General features: G+C 40.6%; 1 protein-coding gene and 1 non-coding gene across 2 annotated transcripts; both read right to left on the minus strand.

Moving 5' to 3' along the window:
• Positions 1 to 1,922: 1,922 nt before the first annotated feature.
• On the minus strand, positions 1,923 to 20,110 carry SLC46A3 (solute carrier family 46 member 3). Its single transcript, XM_055244527.2, has 7 exons — positions 19,585 to 20,110; positions 18,907 to 19,119; positions 14,476 to 15,346; positions 12,566 to 12,649; positions 5,797 to 5,953; positions 3,339 to 3,419; positions 1,923 to 2,802 (listed from the first exon to the last, which is right to left on the minus strand). The coding sequence occupies exons 2-7, from the start codon at positions 19,093 to 19,095 to the stop codon at positions 2,793 to 2,795; spliced, it is 1,392 nt and encodes a 463-aa protein (XP_055100502.2). The 5' UTR covers positions 19,096 to 19,119; positions 19,585 to 20,110; the 3' UTR covers positions 1,923 to 2,792.
• Positions 5,556 to 5,657, minus strand: LOC129464313 (U6 spliceosomal RNA). Its single transcript, XR_008651540.1, has one exon. It is a non-coding gene; the product is annotated as a U6 spliceosomal RNA (small nuclear RNA).
• Positions 20,111 to 22,618: the final 2,508 nt, after the last annotated feature.

Here is a 22,618-nt window from a genome sequence, read left to right on the forward strand (position 1 = left end):
CCGAACCCAGGCCATGCTATTCTATTGTCAAGATTCTTGGGCATTGAATGAGTAATTAGAAGATTATGAGAGGTGAAGCCAGCTGGACTTTCTGGGTCGGGTGGGGACTTGGAGAACTTTTCTGTCTTACAAGACGATTGTAAAATGCACCAATCAGTGCTCTGTGAAAACACACCATCAGCACTCTGTAGCTAGCTAGAGGTTTGTAAAATGGACCAATCAGCACTCTGTAAAATGGACCAATCAGCGCTCTGTAAAATGGACCAATCAGCAGGACATGGGGGGAAAAATAAGGGAATAAGAGCTGGCTACCCCCAAGCCAGCAGCCACAACCCCCTCGGGTCCCTCTCCATGCTGTGGGAGCTTTATTCTTTTGCCCTTCACAATAAATCTTGCTACTGCTCACTCTTTGGGTCCATGCCATCTTTAAGAGCTGTAACACTCATGGTGAAGGTCCGGGGCCCCATTCTTGAAGTCAGCGAGACTACCAACCCAACAGAAGGAACCAACTCTGGACACAATTATTTAGTGAGTATGGAAGTGGAGAAAAGGGATTTAGATGTATGAGGCCATGCAATGCAGGCCGTGGACAATCCCATTGACTAGTCCTCTGTAATGATGAGAATCTTCATTTCTAGTAGATATGGTGATCTAACCCCCTTTGTACACTGCTGGATAACATGGAACATGTTTTTTCCTCTCTGGTTTCTCTTTATGTGGGCTCCATAAAGACTAGTCCTTCCATTAACATTCTTTCTTCAAATAATCAGGTTACATGATGGGAAATTAGATTTTTTTTTTCATTTCTGTTTTGAGTCTATAGTTCCCCATCCCATCAGCTTGCATGGTTCTCTAGTCTCTTCAGCACCACATTTACTAATTGTCTCTTAGGCTAGACACTTTGGAGATGGCTAAGTTCATTTGTGCTACGTTTTTGCCCTTGGCCACCTCAATCTAATCTGCTGATATACTTGGTACATCTCAAATAGAGTTTTTGCTCAACTGATAAACCATCTGTTAACCCTTCAACTGTATTACACAGTACCTCTTCAGTTCAGATGAGATGTGTAAAATCATGGAATGTTGAGCTGGAAGGGAGTTTATAGACCATCTTGTCTAAGCTCAAAAAAGATAATAATTATAGACAGTTAGTTGGGTACAGTTTTTTGTTAATGTGTTTTTGATGGGTACATCATGCTACCCCTGTACAATTCTTGCTTTGGGGTTTATAATCTGTTACTGAAAACCCTAGCTATGAAGTAGCTGGACTTCATTCAGTAGGGTGAAGTCCATTCATGTGTCATACTGATAGGCACTGAATAACCACGGTCAAGCCAAATCTCTCTGAGATTTATCTTCCTCTTCTGTAAAATGAGGAGAATGAATATCTACTTTAAAAACTGTAAGATGCTTTTTGTTTTGGTTTGGGAAGAACCTTGGACAGGAAGGAAAACAAAAATATATCAGTCAATCTGAGAATTAGTTATTACATTGGCCCCAAGCCCAGAAGATATTAGCTAAACCTAAAAGGAATGATCTTGGAAATAAGGATTTCTAGTATATTAAATTATGAGTGCCATTCACTAGTCAAGCAATCATTGATTTCCTTAAAGCCCTAAGCAATACTATAAAACAGAAGATTGTATCTACTTTCAAGACATTACAATGAAGTTACTCATTTAGTTGCACTTTAGGGCATTTGTGTTATTATTTATGGTAACTTAGAAAATGGGAGGTATTAAAGGACCTATGAAAATACTGTAAATCAATTTTAAAAAAGTGTATAAGCTGGCATATTTTTCAATTTGTTTGCAAGGCTGGCTTAATGATTGGCATGATAACAGTGGTTACTCTCATAAGGCATTAAATATATAGCTCTAAAGGATTTTTACAAGTAAAAATAAAATTTTGTAGTCATTTGGTTTAGTTCAACAAATATTTATTGAGGATATAATGAGTAATCAAAGATTGTCCTAGTACTCAAGGCGATGATTGTCAGGTAGCAGAAACCATTACAAGTCGATGGAAAATGCTGGGATCGAAGTACACACAAAGAGCTATGGAAGCCCTGTAGGGACTGGGGAGTAAGGAGGGATGTCAAGAAGGCTGCTATGCAGAAGCAGCAATGTTTTGGCTGAGGCTTGAAAGTTGCAATGTAATGTCGGAGGAAGAGCAAATGGAACAGTGTGTGAAAAGACATGGAGGCATGAGAGCACATGGTGTTTTTAGAGACCAAGGTGGACCTCAGGATGAGTGTAAGGCAGTAAGAAATGAGATGGGAAGGGGTCAAATCATGACTGGCTTGCTTGTTTGATCATTTTCCTGTGAGTGACAGCGCTGATGGATTCAAATTTAAGGAGTACAAGATCTGTATTTTAAACATGCCCTTATCAGTATTTATAATTGAACAAAGATAGACAACAGCTGGGTAAGAAAGACTAGAGGCAGAATTCTCAGCCAGGGATCATGGAATGTGAATATCCTTTTACTGACACAAGGAACAAATGTTGGCTCCAAACATTAGATACTTTATACCAGTATTAGCTGTTCATTCAGTTTTTTAACTTCTTTAGAGCAATTTTATTTATAATCTATTTTTTCCCAATTACCCATTACATACAGAAATATTATCATGCCTGTCACTGATAACACATATTAAGAAAAGTGAAAAATACATATTCTTTAAAGTGCCTCCCTTTTAAGGATTTTGTATCAACGAAGCACTGATTGTGGAATTCGTGTATAGTCTTCAGAAGTCACAGTATATAAAAGCTCCGACTATCAATAGCAGCTTAACAGGCTCTATAAAACAAAGCATTACCAAGTATAGGTAAAATTATACATATTTGAAACTTATATCATTATTTTCCTACCAATGAGTGATTCATTGTAATTTTCATTATGCCTTCAAAATTATCCCTGAGAGAGGCCAGAAACCCATTCTGCTGATGAAGAAACTGAGGTAAAGATTTCTCTTTGGTCTCAGTGTAAGAGCCTGGAATATGTCAGAGAGATTATTGCTTTTGACCTTATCAAGTTTCTTGATCCCTCCTTACACCCTTAAGTTTTAATGTTTCTCTTCTAAAAGTGAGGCGTATTTGAGATTTGTTCTGTGTATTGCAAGTATATTGCATGATACGCACAAAGTGCTCAAAGTGTGTGGTACCACAAGAAGCTAAAGCCAGGAGCTGTCTCTCTGACTGTTCGGTTTAGAAGAAAAGATACGTAAAATTGGTTCTCAGTGAAGCACTGATTGTGGAATTCATTTATAGTCTTCAGAAGTCATGGTATATATGTGCATTCATAGATTTTTGTTTGTTTGTTTAAATCACAGTCACCTGTCTGAAGCATCTTCACTGGATTCTTCTTGTATAAGAAGTTCATAGCTTCCCTCATTCCAGCTGGTACACTTGACAACACTATAAAAGGAAACAAGACATTTTAAAGTTGAGATTAAGATAATACATAAACAAGTAATCTGTTTTCCAACTTTTTTTCCCAGCTACATAGCTTTTAATAAATTATGTAGATTATTAGGAGGAGTATCCTGGCATTTTGAATCCAGCTGACTCATGCATGGTGTTCTTAAAATAATTTTAAAACTACATGATTTTTTTTCTCTTCTAGACCCCTAAGATATCCCATCTGTCCCATTGTTAACTCTGTGTAGTCCACATAAACTAGTTGTAACTAAAGCTATTACTGAAGTTCCTGTTCAATAGCTATAGCTGAAGCTCAGAAGCTTGGACATTTGGAGGTATGATAGCACATAATTTTGATTTTTAAAATATTGAGCAGTGTAGGGTTAAAAAAAAACTCAGAAGCCCATCTACTTTTACCTTATTATTAAAAGGACAACTGCCTTTTATCTATCTGTTATAACAGAATTTATAAATATATGAAGACTAAAATTAGAATTACCTATTATTCTACTCACCATGTATGCAATTCTTTTCTTCAATTTAAATGTTATTTTCCTATTTTTTAAAAAAATCTTTTTTTTTTGGTAAAGATGGGGGTCTCACTATGTTGCCAAGATTGGTCTTGAACTCCTGGCCTCAAGCAGTCCTCCTGCCTCAACCTCCCAAAGTGCTGGGATTACAGGCGTGAGCCACGGTGCCTGCTACAATTCTTATTAGTTAAGTCATTTTTCATGAAATGGCTGTACCATCATTTACTTAAACATTCTCCCACTGTTGGACAGTTTGGTCAGTTAAAATTTTTTTGCTGTAATTAACGTTTTTATATATCAATTTTTGACAACGTTACTGATTATTTCTTTAGAGTATGTTTCTAAAAGGAATTGCTGGATCAATCACATGAAGTTTGAAAAAAGAGCTTTTGATATATTCATGAATTGCTTTATGATACAGCTGAATAGCACTATTATCAACAATGTGTAAGATCAGTTGTTTCATGTGCTTACCAGCACAGCATGTATTGGTAATTTTGTTAATTCAATAGGTGAATAGTCTCTTTTTTAAAAAGATAACTAGTATAAATAACTTTTCATCAAAATTAGAGGAACTGCAAATACTGTTGTTCTCTGTCTGACACAGATCTAGGTATCAGAATTCAATAGAGACGATAAGTACTGAGCTCCTACTATGAGTAAGACATGAGCCAGCCCTTTAAGGAGTTTGCCATCTTGGCAGGATGCTTAACACCTGTGCTTATAGGTACTTTCCTCCCTAACTCAGAGCCTTACCCCAAAGTGCTTAGGAGAAAGCAGAGAAGGCCTGGCTTCTTGTGCCCCCATTGCCTTGATTCCCATCACTGTGCTATGCTATCAGCCACATGAAATGCACAGAGCTCAGCAGAAACAGATTAATGAGCTCTTCATTAATGTGTCAAATAAATTTGCTTGGACATTTCAGCAATCATTCATCTAGCTGGCTCACATTTTTTGTTAAATAGAAAGCAAAAAGAAGGCATAAATATTGCTTTTATATTTATGCTTCTAATCTATCCATTATATGTACTATTCATAAATGGAATTTTGTGCTTCTTTAATTTGAATATTTAAACTTAAAAACATTTAAATATTAAAGTTTAAACAAGTCATTAAAACAAGACAAAGTCATTAAACAAGCCAACTCTGGAAAGAGAACTCAATAGTCAGCACATCCTATCTGCTTTTGTCATTTATACAAGAATCCATGTGGAAGTCAATCTCATTACAGCAATCTTTGACCAACCATCAGGGGCTATTGTACTCTGGGAAATCATAGTTTAAAGGTATACATCTCTAATCTTAGATGCTAATTTAATCAATGATTTAAAGGTGGGGAGTTATAATGAACACAATCTTTCCTTTAGTTCTTCACCCATGTCACTCTCTTTTTCTTCCTAAGTCTCCCAAAATTATTGACAGATGCTTTCATGTATTTTTATTTATTTTAATGAGATGGGGGTCTTGCTATGTTGTCCAGGCTGGTCTCAAACACCTGGGCTCAAAATGATCTTCCCGTCTCAGTCTCCTGACTAGCTGGGACTTCAGGCATACACCACCATGACCGGCTCTCTTTTTTTTTAATTAAAAAAATTTATTTTATTAAAATATGAAACACTTCATGAATTTTCATGTCATCCTTGCACAGGGAGCATGCTAATCTTCACTGCATCATTCCAATTTTGTATATATGCTGCTGAAGCAAGAACTTCATGTCTAAAAGTTCCTGAGAAAAGCACATTCTGAGGCAAAATTTCAACAGATCTATGTAATTTACTGGTGAGGTTAGGGAATTCACTTAATCCATATACCCTTTGATAAAATGATTAAAAATAATGACATACCATAGACTGATGGCTGGAAGTAGTAACAGACCAGCAGACAGCAGGAAAGTGAAGCCAGGGTACCAAGCAACAGTGGCTGAGTAAATTCCATTAAAAGTAGAAGCTGCAGTGACTCCTCCAAGTGTTTCTAAGAAAGCAATACAAGCAAACAGGGTACCTGTTTGGGGTAGGGATATATAGAGAGAAACAGAAAAGGCAGAATTACAAAACAACAAACACAAACTAATGGAGACAACTGTTACTCATTGAAAACAGTAAACATGAGGGCACTGCTTGGTGAATGAAATGAAAGTTATTCCCTGAAAGTCCCTGAGAGGTCAGCAGCCCATTCTGCAGCTGAGGAAACTAAGGGAAAGGTTCTCCTTGGACCTCATGTGAGAGATGTTGGAAACTCCAAATAGCTGAGTTCCAGCGTCCACAGGGCAAAGCTAAAAAGACAATGCAGCTGACTCTTTTGAAAACTGCATGTCTCTCCTCTCTGCCACAGCCCCAGGCAAAGCCACACCTACCCCTGCTCTTCAGGATGCTGTCTCCCACCCTCCGTCCGCATGCTCATCTGTGACACCTGAAAGCGCAGGATGGCTCCTAACAAGCAATGCTTCCTGCAAGAGCCTTTTGAAAGGGAAAGAAAACCTTATCTGCTCATCAGTCTGGCAAGTGACAGCTGCAGACAAAAGAGAGGAGATTCTTACACATTCTGCAACTGGAATTTTATCCCTCTTCAAAGTCACCAAAAAATCCCCTCACTACTAGATTCTGCATGTTCGACTCAAATTAACCATCTTGTGCTCTAGTGAAGGTTTATGCCACAGTTTAATGGTAAATGATTCTTTAAAACATATGTTTCCACCTTATTGCTTGCAACTGCCTCTGCCCTAAGGTGCCTTACAAGATGAAGAGTGGGGATTCTGCTATGGTCACACTTGCTGTACACCAAAGTTGGTCAAGGGTAGGCCACTCAGCATTGTTCATGAAGTCTGCATGGTCAGTACAAGCTCACAATCAGGGAGAAAGAGACAGTATTCCACCTATGTTTAGTTTTGTCTGGAATCCAAGACCATGTCAACTGAAGAGTTAAACTTCCAAAAGACAGGCTGGCCATCTTCATGTGCTTTTCTTCCTCTTTGTCAAATTGCTCATCATCAGATATAAAATTTCATGACCATTTTCAGTCAGATTGACCTGGTTTTCTTGGTCTCAGTTCCTATATACGTAGCTTCTGCTTTCTGCAGATTTTGTCAACAAGCCGCTATGCTTGTTCCCTAGTTTGCCAAGTTTACTTTTCCATGAAAAACTGCAATGCATTTTTTTATTGACAGTACAAATCATGTAAATAATTGTGTTTGCTTGGACTGATAGGAAGGAAACGGCCAAGCTTGAGGGTTATCTTTCAAAGTTAGATATGGCTTATGTCTATATTCTAATTTTCCCCATGGTCTTCATCTTTTAGACTGTGTATTGATTTTTATCTATTTAAACTTTTTCATTTTATTGTACATATTCTCATATATTGCTTCAGATTATTCATTGAATGACAGGACATTCATAAAACATACGTCTGTCTCTGCGAAATATCGTGTGCTCACTTACGTGTCTTCTTTTGACTAAAATGAAAGCTTTGTCGATCTGCCTTGCACATCTGCCTTACTCACAGCTGTATCCCTAGGGCTCAGCTGTCCTGGTGCATGGCAGACATTTAATAAATATTTGTCAAATAAATGAATAAATGCTTAATTCAGGATCCCATTTACCAGTCATCAAGTAGCATGCAGACTTACTGCCTCCATGATTTATGATAATACATTAAGTCGGTTTAATTGGAAGGATGTTCTTCTACTTGTCTAACTACATTATTTTCTTTTATTTCTGATCTCTTGCTGCAGCCAGGAATAGTGCTATGGAAAACAGACTGCACAGTATTATTTCTATTATGTAAGGGTTTTAATCTATTCTTGATGGGAAATAGGTCAGACACTGCACCATCTGTTCTGATGGAACCATACTATTATGAAGTAGCTTTAGCTTATTGCCCAACTTCTCTGAGCAGTTCAACTTGTTTAATAGTTGCCAGAGATAAAACAGGATTAAAGGATAAGTACAACTGAGTTCATCTTCTAAATTCTGTCTTTTTTAATGCAATAGACCTTAAAAATCAAGTCTGTTTTACTGTATCCCAATTTATAATAACAAGGAGTATATGGGTGATGCCCAGGTAAAATAGTCCAAGACAGCTTCAGCTATGAATTCACAGTGGTGCAGAGCGCAGAGATTTCAAAATAATTACCAGAATTCCACTTTCTTACCTTTCTTATTTAAGATAATAGAAATAATGACAGCCACCTGAAAACTTTGGCAGTATTTCCCCACTCCTCTGACTATTTAAAGTGCCTGATATTTTCACAAAATGGCCAATTTAAATAATAATGAAGGATGGGAATACATTTAGTTATAGAAATGTTGACATCATCCAAAGGTTGTTTAGTTTGCAGTTAAGAACAAAGTAAGTATCCTAGAATAATGAAGTCACAATTCAGTTACTGTAATTCAAAATAAGAAATGCCAAAATGTAAACATTTAAAAATATTACTATATTTAACAGTATGATATGACTTTTTTATTTTTATTTTTCGTAGAGATAGAGTCTCCCTCTGTTGCCCACACTGCTTTTGAACTCCTGGCCTCAAGTGATCCTCCCACCTCAGCCTCCCAAAGTGCTGGGATTACAGATGTGAGCCACTGCACCTGGCAGAGATGACTTTTTAAAAGACTTTATAAGGATAGGAACAGACACTTCTCAAAAGAAGACATTTATGCAGCCAAAAGACACATGAAAAAATGCTCATCATCACTGGCCATCAGGTAAATGCAAATCAAAACCGCAGTGAGATACCATCTCACACCAGTTAGAATGGTGATCATTAAAAAGTCAGGAAACAACAGGTGCTGGAGAGGATATGGAGAAATAGGAACACTTTTACACTGTTGGTGGGACTGTAAACTAGTTCAACCATTGTGGAAGACAGTGTGGCGATTCCTCAGGGATCTAGAACTAGAAATACCATTTGACCCAGCCATCCCATTACTGGGTATATACCCAAAGGATTATAAATCATGCTGCTATTAAGGCACATGCACATGTATGTTTATTGCGGCACTATTCACAATAGCAAAGACTTGGAACCAACTCAAATGTCCATCAATGATGGGCTGGATTAAGAAAATGTGGCACATATATGCCATGGAATACTATGCAGTCATACAAAAGGATGAGTTCATGTCCTTTGTAGGGACATGGGTGAAGCTGGAAACCATCATTCTCAGTAAACTATCGCAAGGACGAAAAACCAAACACCACATGTTCTCACTCATAGGTGGGAATTGAACAATGAGAACTCATGGACACAGGAAGGGGAACATCACACACTGGGGCCTGTCGTGGGGTGGGGGGAGGGGGGAGGGACAGCATTAGGAGATATACCTAATGTAAATGACGAGTTAATGGGTGCAGCACACCAACATGGCGCATGTATACATATGTAACAAACCTGCACGTTGTGCACATGTACCCTAGAACTTAAAGTATAATAAAAAAAATTTTAAAAAGCCTTTATAAACTAAACCAAATATAAACAAAAATAAACTATACATCTTGACAGCTCTATTTTAGCTCTAAGTCAAAGCAGGTAAATTTTTTTTCCCAACAGCTTTATTGGGATATAATTAACATCCCACAAACCTCACCCTTTTAAAATCTGCAATTCAGTGGTTCTTAGTATGTTACAGATTTGTGCAACCATCACCACTATCTGTGGAACATTTTCATCACCCCAGAAAGAAACTGTATACCCATAAGTAGTCATTCCCCTTCCCCAGCCCCAGTCAAGCCCTAATCAAATTTCTGTCTCTATGGATTTGCCTATTCTGCACATTTCACATAAACAGAATCATATTTAAATGACAATATGTGGCCTTTTGGGACTAGCTTCTTAAATTTGGCATAATCATTTCATAGTTCATGTTATGGTATGTAACAGAACGATCTTTCTTTTTATTCCAGAAGAGCAGTTTGCTGGATGGATAAACCACATTTTGTTTATCCATCTGTCAGTTCATGAACATTTGCATAGGTTTCACTTTTTGGCTGTTATGAATAATGCTGCCACGAACAAGATTTTATGTGGACATATGCTTTCACTTCTCAGGGTATGTAAGTAGGGGGGGATTGATGAGTCATAAGGCAACTAACTTTCTGAGGAACTGCCAAACTGCTTTGCACAGCTGTTGCACCGTTTTATGTTCCCACTCGCAGTGTATGAGGGCTCCAGTTTCTCCACTTCCTCATCAACACTTGCTATGGCCTATTTTATTTTGGCCACCCCACCCACTCTGTGGTTTTGCTTTGCACTTCCCTGACGGCTAATGATATCCAGCATTTTCATGTGCTTATTGGTCACTTGTATATCTTATATTCAAATCCTTTGCCCATTTTTAAATTGAGTTGTCTTTTTGTTGTTGAATTTTAAGAGTTCTTAAATATGCTGGATACGAGTTCCTGATCAGACAAATATAATTTTCAAATATCTTCTCCCACTCTGTGGGTTGTCAGTTGTCATTTCACTTTCTTTCTTTTTCTTTTTTTCTTTTTTCTTTTTGTATTTTTAGTAGAGACGGGGTTTCACCATGTTGGTCAGGCTGGTCTCGAACTCCTGACCTCGGGTCATCCACCCGCTTTGGCCTCCCAAAGTGTTGGGATTGCACATGTGAGCCACTGCGCCTGGCCTCACTTTCTTGATGTTGTCTTTGAAACATAAAAATTTTTCAAAGGACAAACTTTGAATGAAGTTTTTGGATGAAGTCTAATCTATCAATTTTTCCTTTGTTCTTGTGCTTTTGGTGTCATATCTAAGAAACTATTGAATCCAAAGAAGCAGATAGATTTTTACATAGTTTATATAAATTTTTCCATTCTTTATTGGTTTACAAAGTAATCATCATCACATCGTCTATAAACAGATGTGTGAATATATAGCTACATCTTATGAGTGAAAAATAAGAGGCTGGACGTGGTGGCTCACGCCTGTAATCCCAACACTTTGGGAGGCTGAGGCGGGCTGATGACCTGAGGTCAGGAGTTTGAGACCAGCCGGGCCAACATGGTGAAACCCCGTCTCTACTAAAAATACAAAAATTAGCCAGGTATGGTGGCAGGAGCCTATAATTCCAGCTACTCGGGAGGCTGAGGCAGGAGAATTGCTTGAACCCAGGAGGCAGAGGTTGCAGTGAGCCGAGATCACACCATTGCACTCCAGCCTGGGCAACAAGAGCAAAACTCCGTCTCAAAAAAAAAAAAAAAAAGAGAAAGTAAAAGAAGAAATATATTTTTAATTTATTGAATTATGTAGTCTTCTCCAGTATCGACTAAACTGGTAAAAATACAATAGCATAATTATAATTATTCATAAATCAAATAAGTACATTCACAGCACCAGGCTAAGATATGACATTAAAGAAAGTGCCAATGTCTAATAAGATTCATATGATACAAAAGGGAAGGAGGACAAGCCCATATGCCTGATATCTAACTAGTAACTAGTTCTCACTGGAAATTTAATTTTTGTCTTTGCTGCATCCTGGTTATTCTCTGCCTGCCCCTTCAACTGTCTGACTTTGTGTACCCTGCTCTGTGCTTGGGAGGCTGACCCCACAAATTATATGACTTGGACTTTCTTGCTGGCCCAAGTTCCTGCTGCTCTTGGTTAAAAGGATGAAGGGGGAGAAAGGTTATGGTGTTTCTTCTCTGCTTCCTATCTGGGGCATCTCTCTGGCTGCCTCGAAAATGCCCGCTCTCTATAATGGCCTTCATGAAAGTCTCTTGATTGAACCAGCTGAGTGGGACGCCGTTTTCTGCCAGGACTCTGAGTCAGGCCCAGCTGTGACATTTGTAGGGGCCACTGTAAGAACATTATCAGAGGCCTATATATTATATTCTAAGGATTTAAAAGTGGTCAGTTATTTGAAATCTGGCTGTTAACTAAAATATATTATGCCTTCCTACTGTGAAAAATATCCCTTTGTAATGAATGATCTAGGAGACCCGCACACACTTAGGATTCTCAGACGTTTTCAGAATTCCATGTAGGAACAGGGTAGCCCAGGGTGAACTGGCCCTCAGCCCTTGGTGCCCAGCTGGAGCCCACCCCCATTCTGCTCTACCCCCTGCACCACCCTGCTCAGAAAGGGTCATTACAGGGTGTGGAGCAGCCCCACCCTGCGATTCCAAAGTCCAGCCACACCCTCTGTAAGGAGTCGCCCCTTGGCTCCTTCCTTGGTCTAAAGATGAGCACACTGGGCACAGTCCACTCGCAGGAGAAGGTGGCTGAGCAAGAGGATCATCCAGGCCCTTACTGGACTGAGCCCAGAACTGTCTGGGCTGGGAATTGCAGGGACCCAGGTGGGCAGAGTTCAGTCTAGAAGGAAGGAGATGTGGTGAGCTCCCAGTGGGCATCTCCCACTTGGCCCTGAGAGCTACTTTCTTCTTAGGGCGGGGCACGGCCCAGAGCCGAGCGAGCTCTCTAAAGTACAAGGCCCTAGGCAGGGGCTCCCTTGCAAGAGTGTAAGCCTCTTCCTCACAGAGCTTACCACTTTATTCAAAAGGAGATCCGTGCATAAAAAGGGCTATAGAATATTCTGAAGCATTAAACATTGATTGTACACAGATTTGAGTTTGTAAAGATGGTAGATTCATATTTCTTAAGCAAATTAAACTCACCTTGTTCAGTCGAACGAACCACTTTTGACAACATGGACCGTAGAACAGAGAATGGCACAATAATGAAAAGGAACGGCACCCTGGCTGTGAGAGAAAGGATTCAAAATCACTGACTCATTCTGAAAGCTAATGGCCAATTTAAAATAGGAAACACTTTCACTGTCTAAATATTTCTTTTTCTACAAGCATCCTAACTCACTGTATCTAAAAATTGAATTAATTAATTGTAGAACTCTGTTTGATGAATTAAAGTAGACTATGGACAGGTCAGTTTAAGGTTACTTTACTCTAGAATTCTTATTCCAGTACAGAGAATAAGAGTTCATGTAATTTTTAGGTCTAGATCTATTTATATAATCTGCCGATTAAGACTGATCTGCTGGCCGGGCACAGTGGCTCACAACTGTAATCCCAGCACTTTGGGAGGCCAGGGAGGGCAGATCACCTGAGTTCGGGAGTTCGAGACCAGCCTGACCAACATGGAAAAATCCTGTCTTTACTAAAAATACAAAATTAGCCAGGCGTAGTGGCGCATGCCTGTAATCCCAGCTACTTGGGAGGCTGAGGCAGGAGAATCACTTGAACCTAGGAGGTGGAGGTTGCAGTGAGCCCAGATCATGCCACTGCACTCCAGCCTGGTGACAGTGTGAGACTCCCACTCAAAGAAAAAAAAAAAAAAAAAAAACTGATCTGCTTATTTTCCTAATTATATATTAACCTCTTATTTAGCACATTGTGACTGCTAATTCATTTTTGTTTGTACTTTTTTCAGACTTGGCACTCTTAGTGTTAGCATGCCTTTATTATATTGATTCATTTATTGGTAAACTGTTTCTTTATCATCTTGCCTGTTCATCTTTGTGGCAGAATAACTTCATAAACACAAATTACCTCTGGTCTTCAGTTACGACCCTTAATAGTCAGTAGTTTTAATTACATCATAAAATAGTAAAATATGACATTAGCAGACCACTTTACAGTTCTCAAAGTGTTTTCACATAGATTAACTTACCTGGCCTTGGCAGCTCTTAGGGAGACAGGGAGAAAAACTGGCCATTATTGAATGGTAGGGATTGTGCTAAGCGAGTGCTTGACAGCTACCTAATGTTCACTGTAATCCTCTAAATTAGGTAGTACCACGCCCATTTTACAGATGAGAAAATGAGGGCTGAGAGTAGTTCAGTAACTTGCCCAAGATCATCTAGTACTATAGATGGAAGTTAGGCCCAATTCTGTTTGGTCACACTGCTTCCCTGCAAGATAGTAAGGGGTTAACACCTTTATTAGAGAAAAGAGTAAATTGGACCTTTCCTAGAGTCTCATTTTATAGTTCCATAGCCTTTTTCAATGCAGTATCTCATTTGAATCCTGCAAAAACAGTTATAAGGTAGGTAGTTAAGGAAGCAGTCTAATTTGCCAAACAGCAATTCATCAAAAATCAATTTATGAAATGGCCAATTTGCTGAAAGATCAATTTGCAAAACCTGTCTTTAAAAAATTTCTCCTTGAATATATTAAATTGATATAGTTTTTTTCTTGTAAGTATTTTTAGTATACTTTATATCATTGTCCTAAATATTTTTATGGAAAGTAGTCTTATTAGCAGCATTTTAAGAAATTTTCACTTTAATGAAAGCTATATTGAAGAACTGATTCATAAGAAGAATGTTCCTCAAAACAATTTTGAGGTAAATATACAAATTTGGGAAACTGTGATTATTCAGTGAATTAAATTTTTAAAGCGAATTTGGCTTTTGGCTTATTGACTCCTGGCAAACTAGCTATTACCCTTTAATTGAACTAGAAGGGCTTAAATAGAGGGCTTTATATTAAAGTTTCTCCCCCAGTAGACTAAGTTCATTTTATATGAATATCAAATACATAGTTCTAAAGCTACACTTGGAACTCACCTAAAAGCATCATCAGTGTTGTACTGGCAAACGCGGTCATAGCCATTCCTGTCATCGTGGTAAAAATCCCAATGAAGGCCATATGAATATCTTCCATACAATAAGAAAAAAGCCATATTCCTAGGAAACTAGTCAAAAAAGAGGCACTACCCAAAGCTGATCCATAACCTATAAAAACTTCATTCCAGCAGAGTGGTGAATCCAATTCATAAAGGATAAAAATTGGGGCAATGCCAGTTACCACAAAAAAATAAGTGATTATTGTAAAAAGTAACGAACAGAGCAAAAATCGTCTCTTACCAGAAGCATTTTTAAAAAGCGTGTAAGTTCGGTAAAATAGGTTTTTGAAGCCTTCACTACATGACATAGTAACATTCTGAGATGAACACTCTTTCACTGGATCTCCGAGAAAAAATAAAATATACATCAAATTAACAGCAAGAGACGCAGCAATAATTAGAAATGACCACCCAAAACCTATCTCTCTAATAAAATAGCCAGATGACAGTCCTGTTAGTCCAGTAACAAGTCCAAGTAGAAAGTCAATGACAGCTATTCGAATTGTTTTTTGTTTGTGTTCTTTACACTGATCAACTATATAGGCAAAGCAAGCTCCCCAAAATGTGGTATAATTGCCACAAAATGCACCAATGAAGGTAGATGCAATCAAAAGCTGGAATGGAAAGGCAAAATAGCAAAGCAAACAGAGCCAAACGCTGGTTGCAAGAGCACCAACGGAAGACAAAATCATGGGGAATTTTCGTCCGTAGTGATCACTAATAGATAAAAGTATGAATGTAGACACTAGACCAGGAATTAATCCACTTATGTCCATCTGCAGATTAAAACGTGACACTTTTTTCTGAACTTCCTGCAAAGAAATAAAAAGAAGACAATGTGTTTACAGTAGTTTACACAATGTGCATAAAAATATCATGGTGCATATGCTTTTTTCCCTGTGGCCAGTAGGTTATGGGTGGGGAATCTCTGGTGGATGGGCAGGACTAATAGAGCTTACATTTTCATCCAGTTTATAAAGCAATACAGACTGAATATCCCTTATCTGAAATGCTTGAGACCAGAAGTGTTTAGGATTTTGGATTTTTTCAGACTTTGGGATATTTGCATGTATATAATGAGATACCTTGCAGATGGGACTCACATTTAAACACAAAATTCATTTATGTTTCGTATATACCTCATACATATAGCCTGAAGGTAATTTTATACAATATTTTAAACAATTTTGTGCATAAAACAGTTGCCATTGAGTACTTGTGTGTGGAATTTTACACTTGTGGTAATATGTGGTGATCAAAAAGTTTCAGATTTTGGCCGGGTGTGGTGGCTCATGCCTGTAATCCTCAAATTTTGGGAGGCCAAGGCAGGAGGATCACTTGAGTCAGGAGTTTGAGACCAGCTTGGCCAACATGGTAAAACTCTGTCTTTACCAAAAAATACAAAAAAAAAAAAAAAAAAATAGCTTTTATTTAGGGAGAGCTTGGCTGTTGCCCTTATTTTTTTTTAACTATGTCTTCACAGATAATTAGTGAGAAACATATTCCTTTATTTACTAAATAAAAGAATTTAAAATAAGATAAAATTGAAAGAGGAGCCTTACACTGTCTACAGATGGTAGCGTACCATGGCTGAGTGTAGTGGCTTACGCTTATAATCCCAGCACTGTGGGAGGCCGAGGGGATAGCATCGCTTGTGTCCAGGAATTTGAGACCAGCCTGGGCAACATAGTGAGACCCTGTCTCTAAAAATAAATTTTAAAAAATTAGGCCAGGCACGGTGGCTCACGCCTGTAATCCTAGCACTTTGGGAGGCCGAGGTGGGCGGATCACTTGAGGTCAGGAGTTTGAGACCAGCCTGGCCAACATGGCAAAACCCTGTCTCTATTAAAAATACAAAAATTACCCAGGCGTGGCGGCGTACACCTGTAGTCTCCACTACTTGGGAGGCTGAGGCAGAAGAATTGCTTGAACGCGGGAGGCAGAGGTTGCAGTGAGCTGAGATTGTGCCATTGCACTCCAGCCTGGGCGACAGAGTGAGACTCCATCTCAAATAAGTAAAAATAAAATGTAAATAAAGGTGGTAGTATGTCATGACCTGAGGAGTAAGATAAACTCAACTTCCAAGGACCAAAATGACAATGACAGATGACATACACACACAGATTGGAAGATGTGTCAATCATTACACTAGTTATTTGATGGAAGAAATTTTGCATGATCTTAAAACATTTTTTGCTTGCCATTTCTCTGTATTTTCCAAAGTCAATATAAAAAGTGTGTGCCATTTGTATACTGGGAAATGCTAAGCTGATTTATAAAACAGATTTAAACCTTTTTTAGTCATTGAATGAATCACTGAAGGCCTCCTGGGAAACAAAAATGTTCCTTTGTCCTAAGGAGCAAACGGAGAGTAGGCCACCACTCCAGCATGGGTGGCAGGTGAGGGTAGGGGTGGTTTCTGGTTCCCAGAGGTCTAAGAGCACCAACTTTAAGGGAAGGGATCTAGAGTAGTAGGTTCTCTTGAATATTAATCCAATTAAGAAACAATAAATGAAAAAGTCAATTTGAAAATTTGGCAAAAATCTTTGACATGAGACCACTGCTCTGGGCAGTAGGGGGCTCTCAGCAGCTGGGCCAGGCTGGAGGTGGGCCAACACTTGCCACCTGTACGGTTGCAGAAGCCACCAAGCTGTCTGGACCAAGGCCCATCTTCCCTCACTCCAAGAGGGCAAGAGCAGCAGACTTTCCCAGACATTCTAGTCCTCTCCTCCCTGGTCCCTCCCACTGCAACCAGGGGGCCTGCTCCTACGGGTCAGCCAAAAGAAAGCACAGAATCAAATACAGAAACTGATGAGCCTGTAAGGAGAGGTTTGTTAAAGGATACAAAATTACAGCTAGACAGGAGGAATAAGTTCTAGTGTTCTGTAGCACCACAGGGTGACTACAGTTAACAGTAATACATTATATAGTTTCAAATAGCAAGAAGGAGGATATTGAATGTTCCCAACCTAGAGAGACTCTGGGCTTCAGGGGTTCAGAGCCGTTTTGCTTATCCTTGTCACCACAGGATAATTTATGATAAACATTTGTTTAATGCATGAATAAACACTTAAAAAAAAGAAACTGTGAGCTGATCGAAGCTTCTCACTCCCGGGAATGGCATAGGAGACATTCTTGAAGGGAGATAAGACCGCTGGGTGAGACCCAGGGCCCTTCTTTTTTATGACCTTACTCTATGCCAGAAGCTTGATGTCTTCCAGGCTGCTCAGAAATAATCACTTCCAAGAAGACGTTTCCCGTGGGAATGAGGAAATGAGTAAGATTAGGGGTTGTGCCAAATTGCCTAGCCTCACCCCAGCAAGGTTCCACCTGACAGCTCGGGAAGTGCTAGAACCTTGCCTCTGGGGCGGTTTGCCATTTCCTCCTTCTCAGGCTCTTCTCTCAGTCACAGAGACTCACAGAGCCAGCAGGAGGTGACTCAATTCCTTTTAATTCATTTCATCTTTCACTGGGAAGGCAGCACCACTCCTTTACAATCACAAAATATCCCCGAGAAGAAGAGTTTAGAGTTTACAGGTGTGATTTGTTTTTGAGGCATTGTAGAAAAAAAAAAAAAAACATTTCCAAACCTGAATACTATCTCTTTGCATTTTGAAATGGTAGACTTTTGTCAAAAACTGCCCAAGGGACCAGGAGAATGGTGAAGTGCCTCCTGTTTTACACACAAAAAAACTGGGGAGGTTGCTGGAGAGGGAGGAAGAAAGCCTCCTTAATATCTGGCTAAACATCTTCGGTGTCAACGGTGGGTACTCCCCACTCCAGATGTCCCCACACAGCTGCTCCTCAACACGTGAGAGCCAAGGCTGATTTGATACCACCACCAAATAATAAACGCTCCTCCACCCCACCCTGTGACAAACACTGGCCCACAATCTTCAGTGACGGGCCACTTTCTAGAGTCCCTGAAAGCTGGGACATGCAGAAACAGTAAAAGGATTGGGGAAGAAGAGAGCAAGCGAGAAACAGAAATACCATGTTTCAGCCACCCCTGTCCACCAAGTAGCTCATTCCAGCCTGCCCTGCCCCCAATTTTCAGACTTTTTAATTTTTTTTTAGGACAAAGCAAGGAGACAGCCACAAAGGAGATGACACTGTGGTGAAATTTTCCGAGAGAAAGGAGAAGAGCTAGTGTCACAGAGCAGGAGGGTGTTTTAAGAAGAGGCAGATTTGAAAAGTGTCAGGAAACTTCAAATGAGGTGAGATCCCAGTAACGGCCATTAGGTTTGAGATTTAGGACTTCCATGGCCGCCCTAGGGAGAGCAGTGGGTGATGAATTCAGGGTCCTCTTTGACTCAAAAGCCCGGTACACATTCCCATTTTATTAAATACTATGGATATTGTAATTTCTTACCTCCTGGAATGCAAAAATTGGGCTGCTTTTGTTTTTTTCACACTCAGAAATATTGCTATCAGATGAAAAAGTGTAGTTGCCAGTTTCTTCCCATATTCGCCGATAAATATATTGCGTTGTCAGTGGACTGGTCAAAGTCATAGCAAATGCACTAAGGAAAATGGCAGGTTCAACAAATAAAATCTTCATATTGCCTGGGTAGGTAGCTGTACTCTATAAAAAGTGAAAACGGAGAAAGATCATCTGTCTCATCCCAGAGGCTAGATATTCAAAGATGGGGAAGTTTGAGCAATTTTGTGGAGTAAATGTTTAAACAAGCAAACAGAAAAGGCAGTAAGCACTTTCTCAGAGAATAACTTTTACTTTGGAGTACAGTACTCTGTAACAACCTGAGGCTGCCATGCGTTCCATTTTTATGATTAGGACATTGTAGGACTCAAGCCGTCTTTGAGTCTTTGAAATCATAAATTGTCACCCATCTTGGTTAGCCAATGATCACAGTACAGTTCCCACACTGCACATTGCCAACTGGTTTTTCCTAAGTTCAACAATGAGGTTCCTTTTGGGAAGCGACAGTTGCACAATTGTTATTGTTATTTTGCTGCGTATTAACAACGGACAGGGAGGGGGCGTTTTAAAAAGCAGCTCCCAATCGAAAGGGCCTTATTTTTAACTCACCCCACGATTACAGTCTTCCTGCCAGGCTGGGTGCAGGTCGGGCCGTACCAGGGGCTGTCGCCTCGGATGCCCTGCGCTCGTGCGCGCCCGGGTTCAAGGGCAGCCTCTGGACTGGGGCAACAGAGGACGCGCCGGGGACAGTAACCTCGGACTACGCGGCCGGCGCTGGGGTGGGGAGGGTACTTTCCCGTCGAACGCGACCAAATTACGCTTGTCGGGGAGTCTCAAGCGTATTGTAAAGCAAACCACGGCAAGCGCACTTCCGCGTCCCGAGTGACACCTGCACGGTTCCCCGCGCAGCCCTCGGCTTCCCCGCGGCCCTGCGGACCTCGGCCTTAGCGCCGCGCGGCGGGGCGCGGAGCAGCTGCTCCTTCTGCGCAGTGGACAATCGGCCGATCGGCGCCTCCGTCGGTCGGTCCGCGGCCCTGCCAGCGCTAGGCGGTGACTCGGCCGCAGCCAGCTGAGCATCGCTGTCCGCCGAGGAGGCGGGGTCGGCTGCCGCGGCGCTGTCACTGTTCTACCCGGCTCTCCTGCGATTGGGCCCAGCGGCCGGTGCCCCAGCGGCGATTGGTCCACCCGGACGTCACTCTCCCCCGCAGCGTGGCTAGTGGATCTTGCACCCACCCTCGGAAGCCCGGAGTGGATCCCGCGCGACCTAGCAGCCAGTCAGCACCGCTGTTGAGTGGTGGGCCGCGCCGCAGGCTCAACAGCTCTGGAGTTGCGAAGCATTTCTGAATCCGAATATCCTTTCTTATAGAAACACATAAAACAACTGTTGCAAAAGTAACATGTTTGGGCTGTAGCCCCCAGCAGGATCCCGGTCGGCCGGCGCCGGTGCCCGCAGAAGAGGGGAATGGGCGCAGGTGGAGGGCATAGGAAAGAAAGTGCTCAATGCAGAGTTAGCGGAGGGTTGGAATGTGGTCGCTGGCTCTTCCTGGGGAGGGGAGGCGGGACTTGGGCAAATCGTTAAATTTTCATGAACCTCCATGTCTTTATCTGCCACGTGGGGATAATAGCAGTCTTACAGGGTTGTCTAATTAAACACTCAGCTTGTATATACAACATAGCCCCTGGACATAGGAGGAGTTGTCAGTGCTCTCCAACACACCCACCAGGAACACCTTGTAGTAAAAGAATTGAGCTACTACTTCTTGAAGCCAGGAGAAACGCATGCATGAGGAACCGTGGGGGCATCTCAGTAAGAAGGTGTTAGAATTTACTATGGGCTTGTGTTACATGATTTTGGGAAGAGTTCAAGAAAGCAAGGCCTTACTCTGGATTGGCTGCTGTCAGGAAGTGGCAATAATTCTATGATTGGGTATCTTAATAAGTCTTATTTAGAAGGAGTCAAGACTAGACAGAGGCTAAAGCCATGAATGATAAAGTCACACATATTTGTCATTTTTGTGGTTTAGACAATGCCTAAATTTTGTCCGTGTTCAGACAAAATTATGACGTGGTCTTGTTTTTGTCTTGATCGTGGTTACAGAATGCCCTTGTCTGACTTTGGTGTCCTGTGAAATTGTTTTCATTCGACAGAACACCATGGTCCAGAAAAGTTCTTAGCAACACCAAGGCCCAGCTGATAGTTCCAGCACCTGGATGTCAGAGCTGCTTTCTCTTCCTTATCACTCCTTAAATGACAGTTATGTCACTGAATGTAGAGTTAAACGTCTTAGGTTTGAGTCCTAATTGATACTTAGTAGCTGGTAACCTTGGACTTGCCACTTAATCTTACTTCTCAGCTTCTTCAAATCAGCATTTATGAAGCACTTGTTATGAGTTTCAAACAATGGAGCATGGATATTGGAAAGAAGATAAACAAACATGAGTAAGATACAGTTTGCAAGGAACACATAATATTTTAAATTGCAGTACTTTGTGCTAAGTACTGTATTATTCTAAATGGCACTTAGAAGATGTCCTTTTTTTTTTTTTTTTTGAGGTGGAGTCTCGCTCTGTCACCCAGGCTGGAGTGCAGTTGCAGGATCTTGGCTCACTGCAACCTCCCCCTCCCGGGTTCAAGCGATTATCCTGCCTCACCCTCCTGAGTAGCTGGGGTTACAAGTGTGCGCCACCATGCCCGGCTAATTTTTGTATTTTTAGTAGAGACAGGGTTTCACCATGTTGACCAGGATGATCTTGAACTCCTGACCTCAGGGGACCTGCCCACCTCAGCCTCCCAAAATGCTGGGATTACAGGCATGCGCCACCACACCCTGCTGAAGACGTCCTTTCTTATGGGGCAAAAATAATTAATGACCAATATACTTCCACGCTTTGCGTTCCGACTCTTCCACACAAAGAAGAAAGCCAGGTCTTCTTAATGAGTTCTGCTGCTGATCTCTATGGTAACAACGGTCATTATGGAAGCCTTTTTTTTTCCAAGTAATATTAAGTGCTTGAGTATGTATTGAAGAAGCCTTGACTGTTAATTGTCACTCTATTGGGCACTGTGGAGTAAAAGCAATTCTAAAACCAAGTATATGGAAACCATCAAGACCTGTCACTCCCGTTTCTCCACAGCTATTGTTGCTCCTCACAGGCTCCCACTCCAGCCTTCTTCCTTCAAAGACTCTGAGAGAGGAAATCAAAAATAAAAGCAAGTGTGCAAGGGGCAGTGGCCATTCACCAGACATAATCTCCCTGGCCGTGTTTCTGAAACGTAGATCGAGAGGTGTATTCTTCGGGAAAGGGGTCTCCAGGATTTTGAAATTTTTATGTTTTCATTTAAATGACCTCGAAATTTTAATGTTAGCATATTATGAATTATCTTGTAATCAAGTACTGACATTTTATTTCAGTGTCTATATTTGTATTTCTGCTTATGGTCACATTAGCTCCAAGCAGCCGTACCTAAATGATGTCAGACTAATGAGAAAAGAAGTGGACTAAATATATAAATGATATGCCCAAACTAAGTGAAGACCAAACAATGTCATATCATGCTGTTCAAAAGAAGTTTCCATGGTATTCCAATAAGAGGTATGGTTGGGAGACGTAAGTCATCGCTTTACACACAAATAGACATACT

Source organism: Symphalangus syndactylus, chromosome 15 (assembly GCF_028878055.3).
Source record: "Symphalangus syndactylus isolate Jambi chromosome 15, NHGRI_mSymSyn1-v2.1_pri, whole genome shotgun sequence".
Lineage (NCBI taxonomy): Eukaryota > Metazoa > Chordata > Mammalia > Primates > Hylobatidae > Symphalangus > Symphalangus syndactylus.

Coding starts and splice junctions, on each gene's coding strand:
- SLC46A3 (XM_055244527.2), bottom strand. CDS start 19,095: ATGAAGATTTTATTTGTTGAACCTGCCATTTTCCTTAGTGCATTTGCT. Junction 15,347..18,906: donor CAATTTTTGCATTCCAGGAG/GTAAGAAATTAC, acceptor ATTTCTTTGCAG/GAAGTTCAGAAAAAAGTGTC. Junction 12,650..14,475: donor AACACTGATGATGCTTTTAG/GTGAGTTCCAAG, acceptor TTTCTCTCACAG/CCAGGGTGCCGTTCCTTTTC.